The sequence below is a fragment of the Hypanus sabinus genome, chromosome 3 (assembly GCF_030144855.1).
Source record: "Hypanus sabinus isolate sHypSab1 chromosome 3, sHypSab1.hap1, whole genome shotgun sequence".
Lineage (NCBI taxonomy): Eukaryota > Metazoa > Chordata > Chondrichthyes > Myliobatiformes > Dasyatidae > Hypanus > Hypanus sabinus.
In genome coordinates this window covers 121381583-121404181 of record NC_082708.1, presented here as the reverse complement: position 1 = coordinate 121404181, position 22599 = coordinate 121381583, and the positions used below count along the sequence as shown (strand labels likewise).

Genomic DNA, 22599 nt, shown 5'->3' with positions numbered 1-22599 from the left:
AAGTCATTGGGTCTGAACATAAATCATTTAGTCATTCTTGTTTGTCTCAATCCAGGTCCAGTTACAGTTGTACACTTACTTGTCTACTGAGTTCATCAGCACTGCTACTATTTATAATGCAGTTCGAAGAGTTGGTACTGTGTTACAGATAATGCACACGCTGAAATACTATTACTGGGTGGTGAATCCTCAAGATCGTAGTGGAGTTGTTCCCAAAGGCTTGGGTAAGATGAGACCTCCAATAATTCATGAAGTAATTTCACCTGTGCTGATTTATTTTATTCTCTATATTCCATAGATGCACAATAAATATTGAACCTAATCTTTCCATTTCCATGTAAATTGGCGCCTCTACATGTGCAGGTACATCAAATCAATTTGGAGCATAGTCAATCAGCGAAGAGAATCTTATTTGGAAGCTAAGCAGAAACATAGCTTCAAATAAAACTTTCAAGATTGTTGCATTTGATTACTCTAGCCGACAGTGCAATGAATTTGGAAAAGATTGATTTGAATCTTTAGTTATTGAGTCTTTCCAAAGCTATACGGAAGATTTTTAGCTGAGAAAGCAATATGACTTTAAATGTGCAGTTTATGGTATTCTACATGGATATCTTAGCTTTTGGTTTGGGATTCATTCCAGCATGCTGCTGAACATAAAGCTGTCCAAGCACCTGCTTTAGTGAAGGGAGTAGCTTGGAAATCATAGCCATAACATTGAACTTAATGGGAGAATGAGGCAAACTTGGAATTATAAGTCAACAATGAAAATATGGTCTAACCTGTTAATGGGAAAATAATGGGAAGCATTTTAAAGTGGTTTATGGTATGAGGCAAAGTCAGTACAGGTCCCTAATAATTAAAAGCTCTATTTGTTTCATTAATACTGGTTAGCAACTAATGTGAAAGATGGTGTAAAGCTAAACACAGGAGTTTAAACAATGGAAGAACAATTGTAATCCAATATACTGGGTCAATTTATTTTACAAAACAAAGTATTGGTCAAAGTCAAGTTATTGTTCAGCACAAGAACATTTGATGCATGAAAATCTTAGTTGCAGTAGCATTACAGGCACATATCATCACATAACAAATATGTGTATATTTTGCTCCCCCCCCCCCCCAACAGTAAACGCAGTTAGAACAAAAAATGCAGTCCATTGTTGTGCAAAGTGGTCACACTGTTGCTAAACTGTGGTAGTGATTAGGGTTGTGCAGTTTGAGTCAAGAACTGTATGGTTGCAGGGAAGTAGCTGATCTGTCTGATGGTAGCTGTGAGAAGATTGTTGTGTATTTAATATTTGAGTAATATTTTAAACATATTAAGTATTCTTTGTTTACATAATTCATTACTGGTTATATGTATGAAGTATATGAATATCAGACATGTATGTCGTAAGTGCATGTCTCACAAAAAGTAAAACTATTAGCTTACATGCATCCTGGGCTCCTGTGTTTTTCTTTTAATAATTTTTGGTGTTACAAAATATAACAGCGGCAACGAGGTAGTTTTAAAGTGATCCCAAGACAATTGCCTGCCTGTTAAAGAACAGCACGACATTAGAGTTTAAAAAATTTTTTACATGACTGAACTGAAGTAATTCTCTGAACATTGGGTTTAATAATGCATTGAGAGATTGTTTAGTTTGCGGAATCTTATAAAGAAACATTCAAAAAAGACTCCAAACTGAAGCACAGCTCATGTTGAAAAGAGCAGTTGAAATTGTATCAATGGAAACTGCTGCGAGAGTTGCAATTGAGTTGCAATCGGGAATGAAAGTGACTGAACAAAATTGCAGTGGCTAAACAGAAACTTGTTTGGCAAAACAAATTGTGATACTGATGTGGCAAGGGCACACAGACACCAGAGTAATTCAGATTTAAAGGTGAAACTTGCAGAAAAGGCAATAAAGTAGGCCACATACAAAAGAGCATGTTGGGCAGAAACAATTATGGATGGCATAGGGAAGAGAAAAAGATAAAACATCATGTTCTTTTTGAAAGGTTAACTTATATCTGTCTGCTGTTGGTGAAACATCTGATAACAATGAGAGTGACACAGAATGGGGTAGCCTTGAGATTTGCAAGGTGAAAACTAACAGAAGATGATCAATATGTCTTGCACCTGAAATGCATAGCAAATTAATTAAAATGGAAAATTAAAACTGACTCAGCTGTTTCAGTCATTTCACAAAATGGGTTTGAATGGTATTTCAAAGGTACTGAACTGAAGCCTGCAGATATGCAACTAAGAACTATACTGGGGGGGAAAAACTCCAGTGGGAATGACATTCATAATAGTGAAATACAACAAATAACAAGCCATATTGTTTTCTATGCGGTAAAAACAGAAGGGCCAGCATTGTGGGGGCTGTAATTGGCTGAGATGACTGCAACTTGATTGGAGATCCATCCACCATTTGCATTCCACATCCCCTATAATCAAGTGAACTGAAAGGAAATTGAGAGGGGTACTGGATGATGCCACAGCAGTGTTCAAGGTTGACACTGGAAAACTGAAATATATTAAAGAAAATGGTGTTAAATGAAAATGCTACATCCAAGCTTTACAAAGTCTGCCTGATTCCTTATACCATCTGTGATAAAGTAGCCAGTAAGCAGGATGTCATGGAGGCTGAAGGAATTCTTTTGAAGTTGAGTGGAGCCCATGGGCAATGCCAGTGATCCCAGAAGCCAAGAAGCATGGGCCTGTCAGGATCTGTAGTGATTTTTAAGGCCACTATCAACCCAGCAACCTACTACTGCAAGTAGATCAATACCCACTGCCCAAGGTAGGGGAATCTTTGCAAACCTTTCTGGAGGGAAATACTTCAGCAAGGTAGACTTGGCTGAAGCTGCATCTCAGTATAATCACTCACAAAGGGCTTTATCACTATAATAGGCTTATTTTTGGAGTAGCATCTGAACCTGCATTCTGGCAGAAAGCTTTGGACCAGGTGCTGCAAGGCTGCACAGGCACTCAGCATTACCTGCATGATGTCATTGTTACTGGCGAGGATGACAAGGAGCATATTCAAAATCTCAGCAGTGTTTAAAAAGATTAGGCAAGTATGCTCTTGGACCATGTTGCAATAAGTGTGAATTACTTAAACGAAGCAACACTTACTGTTATCACATCATTGACGCGTAAGATTACACAAGTGCGCTGAGAAAATTCAAGCAGTGGTGGATGCCCCAAGGCCAAAGGATGTATCACAGTTGTGGCCCTTTTCAGGGTTTCTCTACTTCTATAACAGGTTCCTGCCAAACTTGGCTACTGTAATCCACCCCTTGAACTCATTACTAGTGATTGGGAAGAAATGGCAATGAACAAAGGCGTGTGAGGTGGTTTTCCAAATGACAAAGGAAATGTGAGGTCAACCACTGTCCTCACACATTGTGATCCACATTGTCCATTGAAACTTCCTTGTGACATCTTGCCTTACAGTATAGCTGTAATCATGTCATACGTTAGGAGTGATAGAAATGAACACCCCATAGCTTTTTCATCCCGTTCCCTTACTGCTGCAGAGAAAAATTAAGCACAAATTGACAGAAGGGCCTTGAGTCTGGTTTCAGGTGCAAATTGTTTCAACCAGTACTTGTATGGGAGAGAGAGTTTACCCTCATCACTGTCTATCAACAACTAGTGTCCTATTTTCAATACATGGCAGGGTGTTCCACCAACAAGAGCAGCACGAATGTAGAGATGTGCTCTGTTGCTTGGAGGACAGTTAGAAGATCAAATCAAAGAAAGCAACTAATCATGGAAATGCTAATGGATTGTTCTGTTTACTCTTGGAAAAGGAAATACCTGAAACTTTACAAAACAGGACACTCCTCTTGATGTATTTCATTAATGCAAATCAAAAGTCTCTCTATTATGGCAGAAATGACGCAAAGGGAAACTAGAGAAGCCCCCACACTCTGTCAGGTCTACACGGCTGCCCAAAATGGCTGGAATGTGCAGCAGATATTCTTTCTGAATGAGCCTACCATGGGAACCTTACCAAGTGCCCTAATAATATCCGCTGTTATATCTTTGTTAATAATGCTCATAAAGTAATGCTGACTATCGCTAATCAGACTATGCTTCTTCAAATACTCGTAAATCCTGTATCTAAGAACCTTCTCCCATAATTTGCTCACCACTGGTCTATAATTTCCAGGGTTATCCCAACTCACTTTCTTGAACAAAGGAATAACATTTGCCACCCTCTAGTCATTTATTACTACTCTTGTGGTCAGTGAGGATGCAGGAGTCACTGCTAGAAGTGCAATAATTTCTTCTCTTGCTTCTTGTCATAACCTGTGGTATATTCCTTCTCGCTTCGGGAATTTATTTGTAGTATTGTTTTTCAAAAGTTATAGTGCATCCTTGTTCATCTTCTAGCATGTCAGCCTGTTTTATGCTACCTTCACAAATATCAAGGTCCCTCTCATAGACAACTGAAGTGAAATATTCATTAAGGACCTCCCTTCTTTCACTGTCTCCAGGCATGTGTTTCCTGCTCTTTCTCTGGTCCTCTCCAGACTCTGTTCTCACATACATGTAGAATGCCTGGGGGTTTTCTTTAATCCTACTCACCAATGTCTTTGCATTCTCCCTTACTCTCTAAAGTTCTTTCTTCAGCTTCTTCCTGGTTACCTTGTAGCTCTGTAGAGCCCTGTCTGATCCTTGCTTTCTGAACTTTTCTTCCTCTTGACTGGATATTCCACTCTCTTGTCAACCTTGGTTCCTTCACTCTACCATACTTCCTCTGCCTCAAAGGCACAAACTTATCCAGAACCTTAATGCAAGTAGTCCCAAAACAACTGCCACTTTTCTGTTGTATATTTCTCTGTACATCTTTTCCCAATTTATGTTCCCAAGTTCCTGCCTAGAAGTTTCATAACTCCTCCCCCCGAATTGTACACCTGCCAAAATTCATGTGTATGTGATTTAGTAATAACAAAAAATAAACAAGGGAGCACAAAGCCCTGGATACCTCTCCACAAGGTGCTTATTTTTACCTTTGTTTACTATTTGTCTTCCCAACTTGGTTTAATATTGAAATTGCCTTGCTAGAGATTGACTGGATGCAGGGTTTACGTGATTACAGGTGCCGGTGGGGGGGTTGGGTATTGAGGTCCTGGTAAAGTGTTTATTTTCCTGAGTTTCAGTTTTCATCACAGGATCACTAACCTCATTCTGTGCCCACTGTCAAAAAAATACAGTAAAGCACTTTATTTTCCCTTTCTCATTGACCCCTTCCAGTTTCTACAATTTACCTGAACTTTAGGAACAATTAATAGTGGCCCAATAAGCTACCAAACTATTTTCTTTGGTATGAGAGGGAAATGGACACTGAAGGGGGGAAAACAGAGGTCACAAGAAGAACTTGCAGATTTCCAACAGGTGGCACTGGAGATGCAGCTGTTCTGCTCCAAAGTGGTGCTATGGATGGAAGAATGATGTAAATCGTCACAGAGGCCAAGATGTTGGAGAGAACTTGTGTTCTGAAATATTGCATTATGGTGTTAAACTGAATATCTACAATTAGTTCTGATTACATCTTGATCTTGTTCACAGCACGTAAGCTTGCTATTTTCTGGATCATGTTAATCCTTGTGTTAATCTTCCTGACTATCTTCTTAGTGTGGTTTTTAAAGTTTTTAAGATGCTGAACTTCAATGATGAATTAATTCACTAGTGACTTATTTTAAACCGCCAAAGCTCAAGGGAAACTCACGTTAAATTCTTAGTTTTTAGACCCGCTGCAAGTATTGGAGGCAAGTGATGTAATACCTTTCCCCCAGATTTGCAGTGAATTTCCCTTTCAAGATAATCCCGTTTTACACTATTTAAGATGGACAACTTCAGGCAATCATTCTCAATTTCCTTCCCTGATTTTATGTTGTCCGTATTCTTATGCTGCTATCATACACTCCAACCCCTCTAGCCATGTTGTTCATTTTGCCAAGGAGAACAATTGCTGTGTTTTGTCATTAGTCATGTCAAAGAGCACAGTGATGCAAGACTGAAGTATGAATTTGATGATTTTCCTTCCCGTTGGTGAATATTATATACAGACAGAGGCAGAGATTCTCCTCCTTAAATTGCCAGTCCACCATCCCCCTCTTCCATGCATAAATGCACAGGGGCACACATACCACTCAGCTACATGTGGTTTCCTTTCTTGTCTAATTAAATTTGATTTGGGACAAATTAGGAATCTAAACTGAGAATTCTACATTTCAGTTCAATATTGTGCATTGTTTAAAGAAGCTGTATATTATCAAGGTACATATGTCACTATATACATGATTGTGCAACACTGAGGTTCATTTTCTTGCCGGCATACTCAATGAATCCAATAGCCATAATAGAATCAATGAAAGACTGCACCAACTGGGTGTACAACTAGTGTGAAGATGACAAACTGTTCAAATACAGAAAGAAAGAAATAATAATTGTAAATAAATAAGCAATAAGTGTCAAGAGCATGAGATGAAGAGTCCTTGAAAGTGAGTCCAGAGGTTGTAGAAACATTTCAGTGATGGAGCAGGTGAAATTAAGTGAAGTTAACCCCTTTGGTTCAGGAGTCTGATGGGTTAATAACTGTTCCAGAACCTGGTGGTGTGAGTCCTGAAGTTCCAGTACCACCTTCTTGATGGCAGTATCGAGATGAGAGCATGACCTTGGTAGTGGACGTCCCTGTTGATGGATGCCGCTTTCCTGCGGCAATACTGTGTGTAGATGTGTTCACGAAATCATGACTTGCTTCCTATTTGTGAAGAAGCATAATCAGCATAGATGAGTAACTTTGTAATTACTTGATGCTAATATAAAAAAAATTACATTTCTTTACCTCCTAGATGGCCCCAGACCAAACCAGAAGGAGATTCTTTCCTTGCGGGCGTTCTTGTTGCTATTTGTGAAACAGTTGATAATGAAGGTGAGAATCTGAAATTTATAATTGTAATGCAGATTTTCATCATGAATAGTGTGGTGTTATCCTGACTTACTTGGCTTGTGGTTATTCTTGCCAGCTGTATATTCATTATCGAGCTATTTCTCCTTTGAATTTCCAGAAATGTATTTGGTTATCTTGTTAGGTATATCTTAGTAATTTGATGCTAGTTCCATTTGTTTAGTGTGATCGCTAAATAATCAGAATAAGCTAAGATTTCAGGACCTGACAACGTTGGAGGCAAGTGTGCTATTTTACCTTACTTGTTCCAGTAGAGTTATAATGCCAGTAACTACACAACAATGTGGAAACTTGCTCAAGCATCCAGAAGGCAGGTCAGATCCATTCTCTCATTAATTATATTATCAGCAAAATGATTTTTTTAAGAGGACTATGGCATTTACTCAGCAATTGTCTTCATGCTAGACCTAAGTTATGGATAAAAATATCTGAGTTGCAGCATTTGACTGAGTGTGGAATCAATGAGATCTGCTAAAACTGAGTTCATTGGGACAAAGGAAGATGGTTATGGTTGTTGAAAATGAATTGCCTCTGCCTTAAAACATTGAGAGCAATGTCTGATGTGTGAAAATAAAAATAAACCTATGGATGCTGAAAGTCTAATCAATATAGAAAAACAAATGCAGAGCAGTAGAGTACATGTAGACAATGTCTGTGCTGAAAACGATGCTGAATTAAACTCATTCTCTTCTACCTGTACAAGATCCATATCGTTCCATTCCTGTATATTCATGTCTTTTAAGCACCATTATTGAATCTGCGTTCACCACTATCCTTCGCAGTCCTTTCTTGGCACCTCCCTCCTCACTTCATTTTCATTTTTAGAATCTTTTTGTTGGTACATAATCTTCTACAGCTATAAAATGATACAAAACTTCAACAAATTGGTATTTATACAATTAATAAAGCCGAAGAAAACACTGATCATAATATATGAAAATGAGAAAAAAAACTATATATAAGGAAAAGAAGGAAAAAAAAAGAACCCAAACTAACTGGGGGGGAACCCCACTGACTACAAAAAAGGGAAAAAAAACCCATTAGGAATCAACCCCCGGAGCAATACGTCTTACCATCATCTATATACATAAAGAAAAAGAATCATCAATAACCAATTCACGTTTATATAGTATAAGATTGGAAGGAAACCATATAAAATAAATCAAATTAAATGATAATATTTGGCAAAAGAGCCCCATCTTCTCTCAAAATTGAATCGCGGATCAAAAATTCTACTTCTAATTTTTTTCCAAACTGAGACATAACATTAGTTGAGAAAACCATTTAATTAATGTAGGGACAGAGGTATCTTTCCATTTTAATAAAATAGCCCTTCTTGCCAATAATGTAACAAATGCAATTACATGTTGATCTGAAATTGAAATGCCCTGAACATGATGTGGAACTATTCCAAATAGAAGTCAATCTATTAGATTGTAAATTAATTTTCAGAGCTTTAGAAATTGTAGAAAATAAAGATTTCCAAAAAAATTTTAATGAACATGACCAGAACATATGTGACAAAGTAGCTACTTCAGTTTTACACCTATCGCAGTAATTGTCTATACTAAGAAATATTTTGGATAGTCTCTCCTTTGTTAAATAATTTTAAACTGAATTAAACATTGATTGGTACATGTAGAAGAAGAATTTACTTCTTCAAATTTCGAACCCTGTCTTCATTAACAAAGGTCATATTAAGTTCTCTCTCCCAATCTAGTTTAATCTTTAATGAGAGGTTCTCTTTTTTTAGTAAAAATAAATTATAAATTCTACCAATGGAACCTCTCGCTAAAGGATTCAAATTCAAAATGGTATCCAACAAATCAGGTTCTTGCAAATATGGAAACTTAGATATTGTTTTAAAAAATGTCTAACCTGAAGATATTGCAGGAAGTATTTATGAGTGAGAGAATATTTGTTAATTAACTCTTCAAAAGTCATCAATCGACCATCACAAAATAAATCTGTAAAAGAATGGATCCCTTTATTTCTCCAAAGGAGAAAAATGGGATTGGTTAGTGAAGGTTTAAATAAAAAGTTTCGATATAAAGAACTAGACAATTTAAGTTGTTTGAAATTTAAAAAATTGCGAATCTGAAACCAAGTCCATAAGGACTGTTTAATAACGGTAAAGATATAAATTTGGAATTTTAGAGAGCTGTAAAGGTAATGGAGCTCCTAATATTGAGGTTAAATGAAATTGTTTAATAGCTTTTAATTTCAAATCAACCCAAACTGGTTTTTGGCTTTTGTCAAGCCAATATAGCCAAAAACATAATTGTCTGATATTCAGACACAAGGAAATCTGCAGATGCTAGAAGTTCAAGCAACACACACAAAATGCTGGTGGAACGCAGCAGGCCAGGCAGTATCTATAGGGAGAAGTGTTGTCGACGTTTCGGGCCGAGACCCTTCGTCAGGACTATTGTCTGATATTAACAGCCCAATAATACAGTCTTAAATTAGGAAGTGTAAGTCCACCATCTTTTTTTAGATTTTTGTAAATGATACTTATTAATTCTTTGTTTCTAATTGTTCAAAATAAAGGACAAAATAAAAGAGTCAGTTTGATCAAAATTTTTTTAGTTCAAAAAGATGGGTATATTTTGGAAAATATATAAAAATCTAGGTAAAATCATCATTTTCACAGCATGGATATGGCCTATTAAAGAGAGAGTAAGTGGATTCCATCTAGAAAATAGTTGTTTCATGGAGTCCATTAAAGGAACTATATTAGCTTTATAAAGATCTTTATTTTTTTAGTAATTATAGTACCTAAATATTTAAAAGAATTAATAATTCTAAATGGAATATCATTATATATAAAAACAGGAGCATTTAATGGAAACAATTCACTTTTATTCAAGTTAAGTTTATATCCTGAAAATTTACCAAAATCTTTTAATGTTACGTATCCCGTAACTGGATAACTTACCAGCAAAGATAGAGAGGTCCGTTGGAGTCTGATGGCACTATTTTTGAATGTTTTTATTCATAAAGGGGGGCACAAAAGTAAGGTTAATACAAACATTCAGAACATATACATCGGGAAAACTCAATCTAAAGCGTGGGTATAGCAATAATCATCATTAAGAAATAATCTTGACTGTTGTCTAGGGGATAATATATTGTCCGTTGGATATATAAAAGTCACTCAGAAGTCTGCAGGCTTCAGTCTTTTTGGGGAATCGCTGGGTTTCACATGTTTTAGAGAGATTGAGGAGAAATGGAAAAACTTGCCCGGGTCTTTGATGAAGCAACTCCGTTGAATCAGGGGAGCGTTGTTTCCCTGTTATTAGTTCGAAGTCCTTCTCGGTATTATCAGCCACCCGCTCCCCAGGCAAAGGAGTTACGGAGCGCACGTGGCTTTTGAATGTCTTCCAGCTATCACGGGAGCGCTGAGCGATGGAGTCCTTCTGGTGCGTCGCTGGGGTACCGCCTTCTGCAGTCCCCTTTTATCTTGACTTGCAGAGTTGTAGATGTCCATCAAAGTAGGGTGATGCAATCCCCACCCCCACATTGCCCGAAGGTGTCCATATCCGTGGTAGCTGTCACGTAGCAGGGTCATGCCCTTCACACAGGTGTCTCTAAGAGCAATGGCCAAAACCGTTACATTGTCTCTCATTTGCCTGGGTCCGCGACCCGAATTAATAGTCCTCTTGCGATTCTCCGGAAGGAGGGGGCTGCTCCCCCTCCTTCAGCCCCTCAGAGCTGTGGTACATTCATAACACCAAAAGATTAGGAATTGATTCCTCAGGATTCAAAATAAAAACCACAAGATCGTCTGCATAAAGAAAAGTCTTATGAATGGTTCCATTCATAGAAATACCATGAATATTTTTAGCTTCACGGAGTGTTATGGCCAAAGGCTCCAATACGAGATTAAATAATAAAGGGCTTAATGGACATCCCTGTCTAGTACCACGTGAAAGTGAAAAAAAAGGACCTATTATTAGTAATAACTGTGGCAATAGGATTCTTATAAATCATTTGAATCCATCTATTGAGATTAATACCAAAACCAACTTTTTCTAATGCTTTAAACAAATATGGCCACTCAACTCTATCAAGTATCTTTTCTGCATTGAGAGAGATAACACATTGGGGTTGCTTAGATAGTGATGAATATATAATATTCATCAATCTCCGAACATTGGAGAAAAAGTAATGGCCTTTAATAAAGCCCGTTTGATCCATAGAGATGATTTTAGTTAAAATATATTCCAAGCAGTTAGCCATTATCTTAGAGAGAATTTTTGTATCCACGTTTAATCGTGAAATAAATCTATATGATGAACAATCAGTAGGATCTTTATCTTTCTTAAGGATTAAGGAAATAGAAGCTTCATAAAAAAGTGAACTACCCTTCTCAAAGGATTCATGAAATATTTCCAAAAGATATGGAGAAAGTAATCTTTCAAATTTTTTGTAAAATCCTACCGAATAACCATCAAGTCCAGGAGCTCTACCTGATTGCATTAATAGAATAGCTTTCTGAATTCCATGCTCAGTAATTGGAGCATGAAGCATCTGTTGATCTTCAACAGAAATTTGAGGAAATTTAATCTTATGTCAAAAAAAAGCCTTCATTTTGGAGGAATCTGCAGGAAATTGAGATCTATAAAGATCAGAATAGAAATCTTGAAAAATATTATTGATGTCTTCATGGTTACTTGCTATATCTCCATTATTTTTGTGAATCTTTAAAATTTGTCTTTTAGCTCTAGCTGCTCTTAATTGGGAAGCTAAGAGCTTATTATTTTTATTCCCAAAAATATAAAACTGACTTTTCAATTTAAGCAAATATCCTTTAATAGGATAAGTTAATAATATATTATATTGTGATTGTAATTCTACTCTTCTTTTAAACAGAACAACATTTGGAGAGGTTGCATTGATATCTATTTCTTTGTTTAGAGATTTTATCTAATTCCATTCTTGTTTGTTTCTTCAGTTTAGCTATATATGAAATAATCTGACCATGTAAATAGGCTTTAAATATATTCCAGATTACTAACTTTGAGACGTTTCCTGTATTATTAAAGAGAAAAAAACTCTTTTTATCTGAGTTTCAATAATCTCAACAAATTCTGAACTTTGTAACAAAAGTTCTGGAAAACGCCAAAATGGTCTGGTAGAAGCAACGTCTTTCAGTTCAAATATTAGGTTTAAAGGAGCATGATCAGAGATAGCAATTGCATCATACTCACATTTCTGAACATTAAATAGAAGTCGAGGGTTGACTATAAAATAGTCGATTCTCAAATATTTATTATGAACATATGAGGAAAAAAGAATATTCTCTATCACTAGGATGCATATGCCTCCAAACCAATTAAGCCATGATCAATTAAAAAGGAATTAATAAGTGATGCAGAACGATTAGGGAGCAGAAGTTTGGATGCTGACTTATCCATTAAAGGATTTAGACAAGTATTAAAATCACCACCCTTAATAACATATATTCATTTAAACCAGGTAATAGAGCAAAGACAGCTTTTAAAAAATGAGGGATCATCAACATTTGGTCCATAAATATTAACCAAAACCGTTTTCCTATTATAAATTATTCCTTTAACAATCAAAAACTTACCATTGGTATCAGCTATAATATCCTCCTGATTAAAAGGAATATTGGAATCAATAAAATTAGAAACACCTCTAATTTTACTTTGAGAGTTTGCATGAAACTGAGGACCCTCCAAAATTTAAAAAGTCAATTTTTATCACATAACCTGATATGCGTCTCTTGTGCAAAGATCATATCAAGTTGGTTCGGTTAATAATTTTAAATGTTTTCTTGCACTTAATAGGATGGTTCCAACCTTGGACATTCCAACTTAAAACATTTAACTGTTTAGATATCATCATGAGACTTTGTATCTAAACAGAATAGTTAGATGCATGTCAGGATAAGGTAGTCGAAAATGGCGGAGATGAACAACAACAATAATAATAATTTGCGTATGCTCCAGAATTCCATAATGGGGATAACAAATAGAAAACAAAAGAAAAAAATCCACCCAAACTACACAGCCCAGAAATAAGTCGATATCAATCAACGCAAGCCCCAAAGAAAGCATAGAAAGCGAACATAAACTCCACCTATCTAAATAAAAAGTAAAAAATGAAAAAATTAATCTGTTTCCCTCTACCGGACATAAAACTCGTTACAGTCAACATATAACTCAATATAATTAAGTTGGAAGGAACAGTGTTATTTTTGTAAAACAAAACGACCTTCAATTTTGAGAGTAACCTTCATAATATTAGATAAGGGAAGAAAAACACATCCAAAACAATTCTTGAAATATTTGCACAAAAGAAAAACAATCGCCATCTTTAAATTATCCAATCTATCTTTAAAACGTAAGGAAATCCAGATAATTACTTAGAAGATATTTACAAAAGCATACGGAACAAAAAAAAAATTAGTTCATTAGAACTAACTGTTTTTCTCAGAGGAAAAAATTCTAGATAGTTCAAAATTATCTACAGTCTTTCAACAGTTCTCTCGCTATGTCTTTGAGGTTAAAACCATTCAAACCAGTCTTTTTCAGAGCTAAAAATACATTTTAAGGTAAAGACTTACTATAACCATCAAATCTTCCGATTTCATCACTCCTTACATCACGAGACAATCAAACAGTAATAAATCATTCAAACTTCAGGCTTCAGACTCATCAGGCAAAGAGTTAATAAAACGCAATGCTTCGGCTGGGTCATCAAAAATATGGGCCCCAGAATATTTGACAAAAAGCCTTAATTTAGCTGGATATTGAAGTGATGGATAGAGCTTTTTTGGTAAGCCAGACGCATGGCTGAGGCGAATCCAGCACACTTCTTAACAATTTCGCGTGGAAATCTTCAAAAAGGTGAATCTCCGAACTTTGAAATTGAAACAACCTTTGTTTTCTTGCAAGTTTAATAATGCGGTCTTTGTCTCTAAAACGAAGAAAACGCACAACAATATGTCTGTTTTTAACTTGGTCCCAAAGTTTTAAAGCACTGATTCTGTGAGCCATTTCAATCTCCGGCAGTTGCGAGCAAGCCTCCAGAAATAAAGATTGAAACATTTTAGCAAAATAATCCAGTGTGTCGGCAGATTTTGAATTCTCTTTTAATCCAACAATTCGGATATTGTTCCGATGTGACGGAGCTTCCAGATCGACAATTCGTTGTTGAGCCTTTTCCAAATGAGAAGAAAGGTCAGCCGCATTTTGACTAACTTCTTTAAGATCGAGCTTTGGAGAGTCAATTTTTTCCTCAAAAGGAAGAAATGTATCTTCTAGTTGAGTTATTTCAGTGCCAATACAGCTGATTTGAGACTCTAATCCCTTCACCCAAGGGGGTTCCTGCAAGAACTCGTCAGCTTTTTTAGGCTTTCCGTTGCCTGGGTCCAGATTCCTTTTGATGCTTCTTAGGGTAGTCATAATTATAACTGTTGCTCTACAGATCCGACTGAATAAAGTTGAAATTTCAAAGTTTAATTCGGAAAAGGGAGAGATTAAAGGCTGACAGAAAGAAACTATGTCTTACATGTCCGTGAGCGGAAGGTGGAGTCTAAACTTCCTCACACTCGCCTCAATTGTATGTCCTCTTGCACTTGATATTTCCACACTGGGGAAGTGAAGATCAGTGCCTTTCATGATTTTATAAACTTCTATCAGATTTCCCCTTAGCCTTTGATGTCCAACCTCTCCAATATACTGTAACTCATAATTTCTAACCCAGGCAGCATCCTGGTAATCTCTCTGCACCCTTTGCAAAGTCCTCTTTGTAATGGGGTGGCCAGATTTGCACACAGTACCCTGTAAGTGCAGCCTAACCAAAGTTTTAAGAAGCTGCAATGTGACTTTTTCACTCTTTGACTTAGCACCTTGACCTTTGAATGCAAGCATCCCAAATGCTTTCTTTACCACCCTTTCTACTTATGTGGTCACCTTCAGTGAACTCTGAACTTGGATCCCAAGTTTCTTCTGTACATGAATGTTTTTAAGGGTCCTATGTATTTTCTTCTTATTTTTGACCTCCCAAAGTGCATACTTCACATTTAATTGAATTAAACTCCATCTTCCATTTCTCAGCTTAGTTCTGAAACTGATCTATATTCTGCTGTATTTGTTGACAGCCCTTTATTCTGCCCACAGCTTCACCAATCTTTGTGTTATTTGCAAGTGTACTAACCCATACATTGACATTTTCATCCAGATCATTTACATTTTCATATGTATTCTGAAATCTGAAATTTTTTGAGTGCTGACATGATGTCATAAATGGAAAGTTCTACAAGACACTGGGAAAGTTCCTCGGCAATGCACAGGTCTCTGTGCACTAAACAGTTTTGAAGAGTAATGAACAAGTTAATGAAAAATAGAAAAATGCAGAATAAAGAAATCGATCGTGTATTGAAAGAATGAATTCGTCGGTGTTGAACATATGCTGTTTAACGTTGTGCAGATCATGAAAAGCAAAGATCTATCATGATGAATTGAAAATTGAAGATAATTATGAATACTCATCAGGCACGTTGCAGAAATTTATGAAAAGACATGGCATTAAATTTTAAGTGTCTGATCACAAATCTGGCACCAGAGCAAGTCTACAATGTTGATTGGTTTTTATACCTTACATAAAAAAAAGTTTAAAGAAAAGTAAAACGCAAATATGGGTACAGTAACCTTTTAATCAAGACATGTAGGTGGAGACTGAAAGCCTGCTGTAGTTTGTTGTTCGACAGCTGATTCAGGTATTCTCTCAATACTGCAGTGCTGCTTTTGTTGCCCTGTACACATTATATTTTCATTATATTAATGGTGTGTAGTAATTTTTGCTGTTAAGTTTATAACATGTTTAAGACAAAAACTGCTTACAATAGTAAATTCAAAATCAGAAATGGTGATCTGAAACCATCTCATTATACATTCCAATATCTGAAATAAAATTGGATATAGCGGTGATCTGTTTCTGACGAAGGTGGAAAAACTATTTCACTGGGGCTGTTCCACACGCTTGACCTCAGAAATCTGGGTCCAGTGGTATAAACGAGTATCACAACCTGGGGACTTCCTTGGTTGCAGTGGATGACTCTGATGTCTTCTGTGTTTTGTCGTGACCTTCACTGGACATGGAGCATTGCAGTGCCACCTTCGTGGCTATTGGATCTCACCGTAGATTTCATCTGCCCACTCTGCTGGAGCTGACTTGGCATGCTTGGACACACATGTCCTTATCTCATTAGGGTACGAGTCTGCAGACTACACTCTCGTGGTCATGTGCAGAGGTGTGACTGCTGTCACATGTAAACAGCTACTTGGAGCCACAGACAAGAGCTGAGAGTCTGGTTGGGGCCAAAGGTGAGGGAGCTGGCCCAGAATGGATACAACAAGTCCTCTGCAGCGTGTGTGTGTGTATGTGCGTTTGTATATAATATGTGTGTGTGTGTATGTGCGTTTGTATATAATATGTGTGTGTGTGTGTGTGTGTGTGTGTGTGTATGTGTATGTGTATATATACACATAAACAGTAGAGGCTCCAGCACCAATCCCTTTGGAACACCACTGGTCACAGACATCCAGACAGAATCGCACTTTTCCTCTACTACCTTGTCTTCTTGCTGGAAAAAACTCAGTATGTTAAGCAATATCTGTGGGAAGAGTTAACATTTCAAGACTGGGACCGTTCATCAGAACTGCATACAAGCATTTTTTCCAAAGGATGTCAATAAACAGGAAGTATATTGCATAATGAACAATAGGAGGTGAAAATTTGAGCTTTCAACCCATATTTTTGTAAATTCGTCAGTGAGTACTTGGGCTTTGATTAATGCTACCGTTTGGAAAAAGTATAGGTTTCATGGTTTCAAACAAGAGAAAATCTACAGATGCTAGAAATCCAAACAACCATACAGACAATATTGGAGGAAATCAGCAGATCAGGCAGCATCTGTGGAAAAGAGCAAACAGTTGACATTTCTAGTTGAGATTCTTCATCATGTCTGAAGGGTCTCTGCTTGAAACGTTGACTATTTGCTCTTTTCCATAGATGCTGCCTGGCCTGCTGACTTCAACGTTTTGTGTATGTTGCATAAGTTTCAAGATTGTTCTAGATTTTTGGCATGTATTTTTTCAATTCATCCAATTTTTTAAAGAAGTTTTTATCTACAATAGTTTTCTAAGTAATCACTTAAATAATGGCTAATCTGAAAAGGAGATCTGTAACAATTTTCAACTTGATTCGTTAACTATGTAATTTATGTATATTTCTGCCGTAAAATTAAAAATATTTTGAAAAGAGAATTTCAGTTTACTGCTAATTTTTAACCCCTCTCTCAAATGTTGCAATTATAATATAGTTTTTTGTTTCTTTAACTATCTTAACAGTTGTAATGTTTTTGTCTGAGATAGGATGGCTAATAAGTGTCAGTTAAAGGATTTCTTAAATTGGTGGGGAATAGCTGAGAACCATAGCCAGCCCATTGTTCTTTAAGAAAATATAGAAGTGTCATTGACACATTTGATCAATTTAGCAGATTTAATGCCGTTGAGGAAATTTGTCTAAAGAATTAATATTTAATGAGTAATTATTTTTTTTCAAAGGATCATGGCATTAAGGAAGATGAGCTGCAGAGTATTCTGAACTATCTTCTCACCATGCATGAGGTAAAATTAATTAAACACTGGACTGAAAATTTGTAATGTATTGTACAATTACAATTTATAAGCAAAATGCTTGATTCATGAAAGCAGGATCTGCAGGCCAGGGAATGTTTAAATGTAAAGAACATAAGATGACTGCTTTATTGTGGTTAATAGTATCAGAAATGCATGATGTGAGACTTAACAGTTGTTCATTTCAACTATTTTTAACATACACATCTGTGGAAATACAGTAGTCTTCCTCAGTCATAACAGAATTACCACTCTGCTTAATTTTTGCTTGAACTGAAGGTAATCATGGTAGTGAAGGTAAACAGTCACTGGTAAGGCAAAATGCTCTTAAGTAGAAAGTTTAATTAAGTAATCTAATCTGTCTCATGTGACTTGCCTCTATACCTATTACTTAATAAAAATATTCATCATTTCTAATGTAATTTCTTTACATCTGAAATGCTGAAATACTGTTAACTTGAAGTTTTAATGATAAATTTTAAAGTGAATCATTAATAAAATTGGTTCAGTCTGAGTTGTCTTAATATGGAAGAAGAATTACACAAATTTGTTGAAGTAGTGGCTCAAGTATTGCCACAAGATGGCAGGTTAGCTAGAATTTTAAGTAAAATTTAAAGGAACTATTGTGTCATTTTTCCAAGAAGGCTGGTAAAATCCTAATAAATGAATTGATCTTTCAGTACCAGCTCACCAGTTTGTTCACCTGATTAGCTGGTAAATTTGTTAAAGCTAAGTAATTGTGAAGAAGTATTGTGCATTAATCCATAAACTTCAAACTTCATTCCTGCCATGGAAGAATCAGTTCCACATGGATATTTCTGTTGCTTTTGTGAGTTTGAGTTCATTATTTGCAGTGACAGACTATAAGATATTCACAAAGCATAATGTAAAACATTAATCATTGATTAACAAGGGCTATTCCAGACACTTGGGAATGTTTTCCTCAATTTTCTCTCCTATTTGTATAATTGTGCATTATATGAAGGATTTTAAAAACAAACTGCATCAGTCTTTCTTTCTTTGTCAATTGCATTATGAGCATTTGCTGCTCTCTTGAATTATTCAAGAGACTGTGGACTGGAGTAAGCCATGTTGAAGCCTTTAACCGTTAGTAATATAACAGCAGCTGATATGAATTTGGAATTTGAATCCATGTGTTAATAGCTTAATTACAATTTCAGTGTCCTAATTTTGTATTGGTATCGAGCTACAATTTTACTGCATTAAATGAACATGAAACCAACAAATTGGTTATATCTTTACTACTTGAGTTGGTTTGTGAAATCTGATTTGTCTTACTAAATTATCAAATTGCTTGATGATTTTCTCATACATTATGCAAACATTAAAATGTGATTAATATTATTTGAAATAGTTTTAACCTGATATTTGCAGGAGCATTCATAATTCATGGCAACTTCTTTCATAAATACAACATTGAACAGTATTGCACAATATAAGTCCTTTGGTCCATGATGTTGTGCCAAGGGACAACATGACCGGGGTGGATTTTAATCAACACTCAAGCAATTACTTCCCTCACTTCCTGTAGTTATTTGAGGTTCATTCCGTCTAGCTCTGGGATCTTGTCTATTGTTTTTTCTGAAGCTCCAACATTACCCCTTTCTGACTTCAACATGTTCCAGCACATTTGTCAAAGTTCCTGTCCTTGGTGAACAGAGACAATATATTTATTGAGAACCTCCTCTGCCTCCACACATGTTTTCCCCCTTTATCCCTGAGTGGTCCTATTCTCACTCATCATCCTCCTACAGTGTGTGCAGAAAACCTTGGAGTTTATATTGATCTTACTCATCAAGACCTTCTCGTGTTCCCTTCAAGTCCTCCTAAGTCCCTTCTTGACTTCCTTAAATTCTCAAGAATTAAATGGCCTAACTCACCCCCCTCTCCTCCCCTCGCCTTCTCTCTCACCCCTGCCCCCCCCACTACAAGTTGATTATCAAAAATAATTCTTTATGCATTATGTAGTGCAAGATAATAAGACATAATTTTTAACCTTACACAGTTAAATTTGCTTTGTCAGACTTTTACATGAGTTGTCGACGTGGATCGGGGAGCGAGTTTGTAAATCTGGTAGGAGCAAAGGATGTTAGGAATGAAGAGGGTTGTGGGACAGGTGGCAGAGGAGGAGTGCCAGGGATGGGGGGGAGTAGTGCAGGTGCAGATATACCCAGCCCTGAGATGCACAGTAATGTCATTTGATTCCAAGCAATTGATTTATTGATCATTACTGAATGCCTCTCTGGTGCTTCCTGCTCCCTACCCCCCCCCCTCTGCCTTCCCTTTTTCCAACTATGATTCCTCTCTCTCTCTCCCCCACCCCTCCCCCTCTCTCCCTCTCCCTTTTGCCAACTATGATTCCCCTCTCCCTACCCCTTTTGCACTCTCAGTCCACAATCGAGACCCATATCATCACTCTCATATGTCATGAATTTTTTTTTAGCTTTAGCAGTACAGTGTAATACATAAAATTACTACAGTACTGTGCAAAAGTCTTGGGGACCCTAGCCATTTATATGCCTAACACTTTTGCACAGTACTATACATAAATTTTCAAAACATACCCTTCAAACTTTCCTTTACAAAAGGGATACTTCTCACTAACTTAATTGTTAACTTTTTGTAGTACATTTTATAATTTTGCCTTTTACTTCAGGATGATAATTTGATGGACGTTCTGCAATTGCTTGTTGCTCTGATGTCTGAACATCCAGGCTCTATGATTCCTGCTTTTGATCAGAGGAATGGAATACGGTAAAAGATTAAGCATGATCTTGAATCTTGCAAAATAATTAAAGGAGCTGGAATTTTATAGTTGATTGAAATTACGTTTGTAGTAGCTTGCAGTATATCTTGAACAGGCAATGTATGAAGTAAAGTAGATCCTTTATTTTAATACTTTACCTCTGTTAATGGTGTTTTATTTAAGAATTTAATCCTTATTCTGCAGAGTGTTGTATTGGTAAATTATTGAATTGAATATTGACACATATTTTGAGAGGTTTGCTATTTTTTGTCATCTACTGTCATTATAAAAGTAGAGAAATCTTTACTTTAATTTGAATCTTGTTTAATTGGTTTCTCTTCTCAGGTTGTGTCAGGGTATGACCAAATCGGTTTATGCTCAGGAATTGTGGATAATTAGACTTCTTCTTGCCACTGCAGTTTTCTTTGCTTGAATGTGAGAAAAAATACAAGAGATAAAATTTTTTAATTTTGTTATTTGAGCTTTGTTTTAAGTTCCTAAAATACAAATTCAGTCTTCAGTCTGTGAACATGTAAAGAGACTTCTCAAACTGCTCCAAGGAAAATTTTTGAAGTGAATTCTAGACCTTTTTATGATATTTAAAAAGTGTATTTTTAATGGCTTCCTGAGTATTAAATAACAAACAATTTCACTAATTCTCTTTTCCTTTTGGATGATTTGGTGTTTTTCAAGGAAATAACGAATATCTCTCTGTGCAGCCATATTGTAGCATTTTCAACTATATTTAGATCTGGAGTTCTAGAACATAGAACACTACAGCACATTAAGGCCCTTCAGCCCTCCATGTTGTGCTGACACATATAATCCTTAAAAAAAGTACTAAACCCACACTACCCCATAACCCTCCATTTTTCTTTCATCCATGTGCCTGTCCAAGAGGCTCTTAAATACCCCATGTTGTAGCCTCCACCACCATCCCTGGAAAGTCATTCCAGGCACTCACAACCCTCTGTGTAAAAAAAACAAAAAAAAAACCCCAAAAAAAAACCAACAAACAAAAAAAAACTTAACCCTGATGTCTCCCCTAAACTTACTTCCCTTAATTTTATACATATGTCCTCTGGTGTTTGTTATTGGTGCCTGGGAAACAGGTACTGACTATCCACCCTATCTATGTCTCTCATAATCTTGTAGACCTCTATCAAGTCCCCTCTCATTCTTCTACACTCCAAAGAGAAAAGTCCCAGCTCTGCTAACCTTGCTTCATATGACTTGTTCTCCAATCCAGGCAACATCCTGATAAATCTCCTCTGCACCCTCTCCATAGCTTCCACATCCTTCCTATAATGAGGTGACCTAACAATTTCCTCTCATCTTCTACCCTATAAACACATGAATTCATCTAAAACCTTTCTTTCTATATTCTAACTTGCACAAAATCCTGTTCATTGATAGTTTCTCACACTTACGTGCAATAATAAGCCAGTGACCAGCTATAATTAAGTGCTTGAGAAACTGCATGATGCTGTCTCTAAACAAGAAACAGTCCATCCTGACACATTTCAAGTCATAGTCTGGGACTTTCAACCAGATTTGTTTGAACAAAGCCCTGCACAGTTAGCATCAGCATGTTACCTGTAGCACCAGACATCTTAACACACTAGATTGCTGCTATGCTATGATAAGAAATGCCTACTCTTCCATGCCCAGACCATATTTCAGTAAATCGGATCACTTGGATGTCATCCTCCTACAGCAAATGTCATCTCATTGGTTCTTCCCTCAATCCTGGAACATCTGGACAGCAGAGATGCACACATCAGGATGCGCTTTATCGACTACAGCTCAGCATTCAGTATTTGAATTTATTTAAATAATACATCCATCCTACAATGTGATGGAGTAAAAATCTTCACATGATAACTCGAAGCACATGAATTTAGAAGTCTCATGGCTTGTAGAAGGAAGCTGTCCTGTAGCCTGTTGGTCCTGGCTTTAATGCTGCCATACTGTTTGCTGGATGGAAGCAGCTGGAACAGTTTACGGTTGGAGTGACTGGTGTCCCTTCTGATCTTCAGGCTTTTGTTCTGCACCTGCTGTTGTAAACGTCCTCAGTGGAGGGAAGTTCACATCCATAGATGCGCTGGGCTGTCTGTACCAATCTCTGCAGTGCTCAGTGATCAAAATTTATGCAGTTCTCGAACCAGGCGGTGATACAGTTAGT

At 36.6% G+C, this 22599-nt stretch overlaps 1 protein-coding gene across 1 annotated transcript in view; it reads left to right on the top strand.

The window, feature by feature from the left end:
* Positions 1 to 22599, top strand: part of lrba (LPS-responsive vesicle trafficking, beach and anchor containing) — an 817631-nt gene that overhangs the window by 97032 nt on the left and 698000 nt on the right. Inside the window, exons 13-16 of the mRNA XM_059965020.1 lie at positions 56 to 224; positions 6859 to 6938; positions 17576 to 17638; positions 20325 to 20422. Coding sequence (XP_059821003.1) covers positions 56 to 224; positions 6859 to 6938; positions 17576 to 17638; positions 20325 to 20422 — 410 coding nt within the window. The remainder of the gene's footprint in view (positions 1 to 55; positions 225 to 6858; positions 6939 to 17575; positions 17639 to 20324; positions 20423 to 22599) is intronic.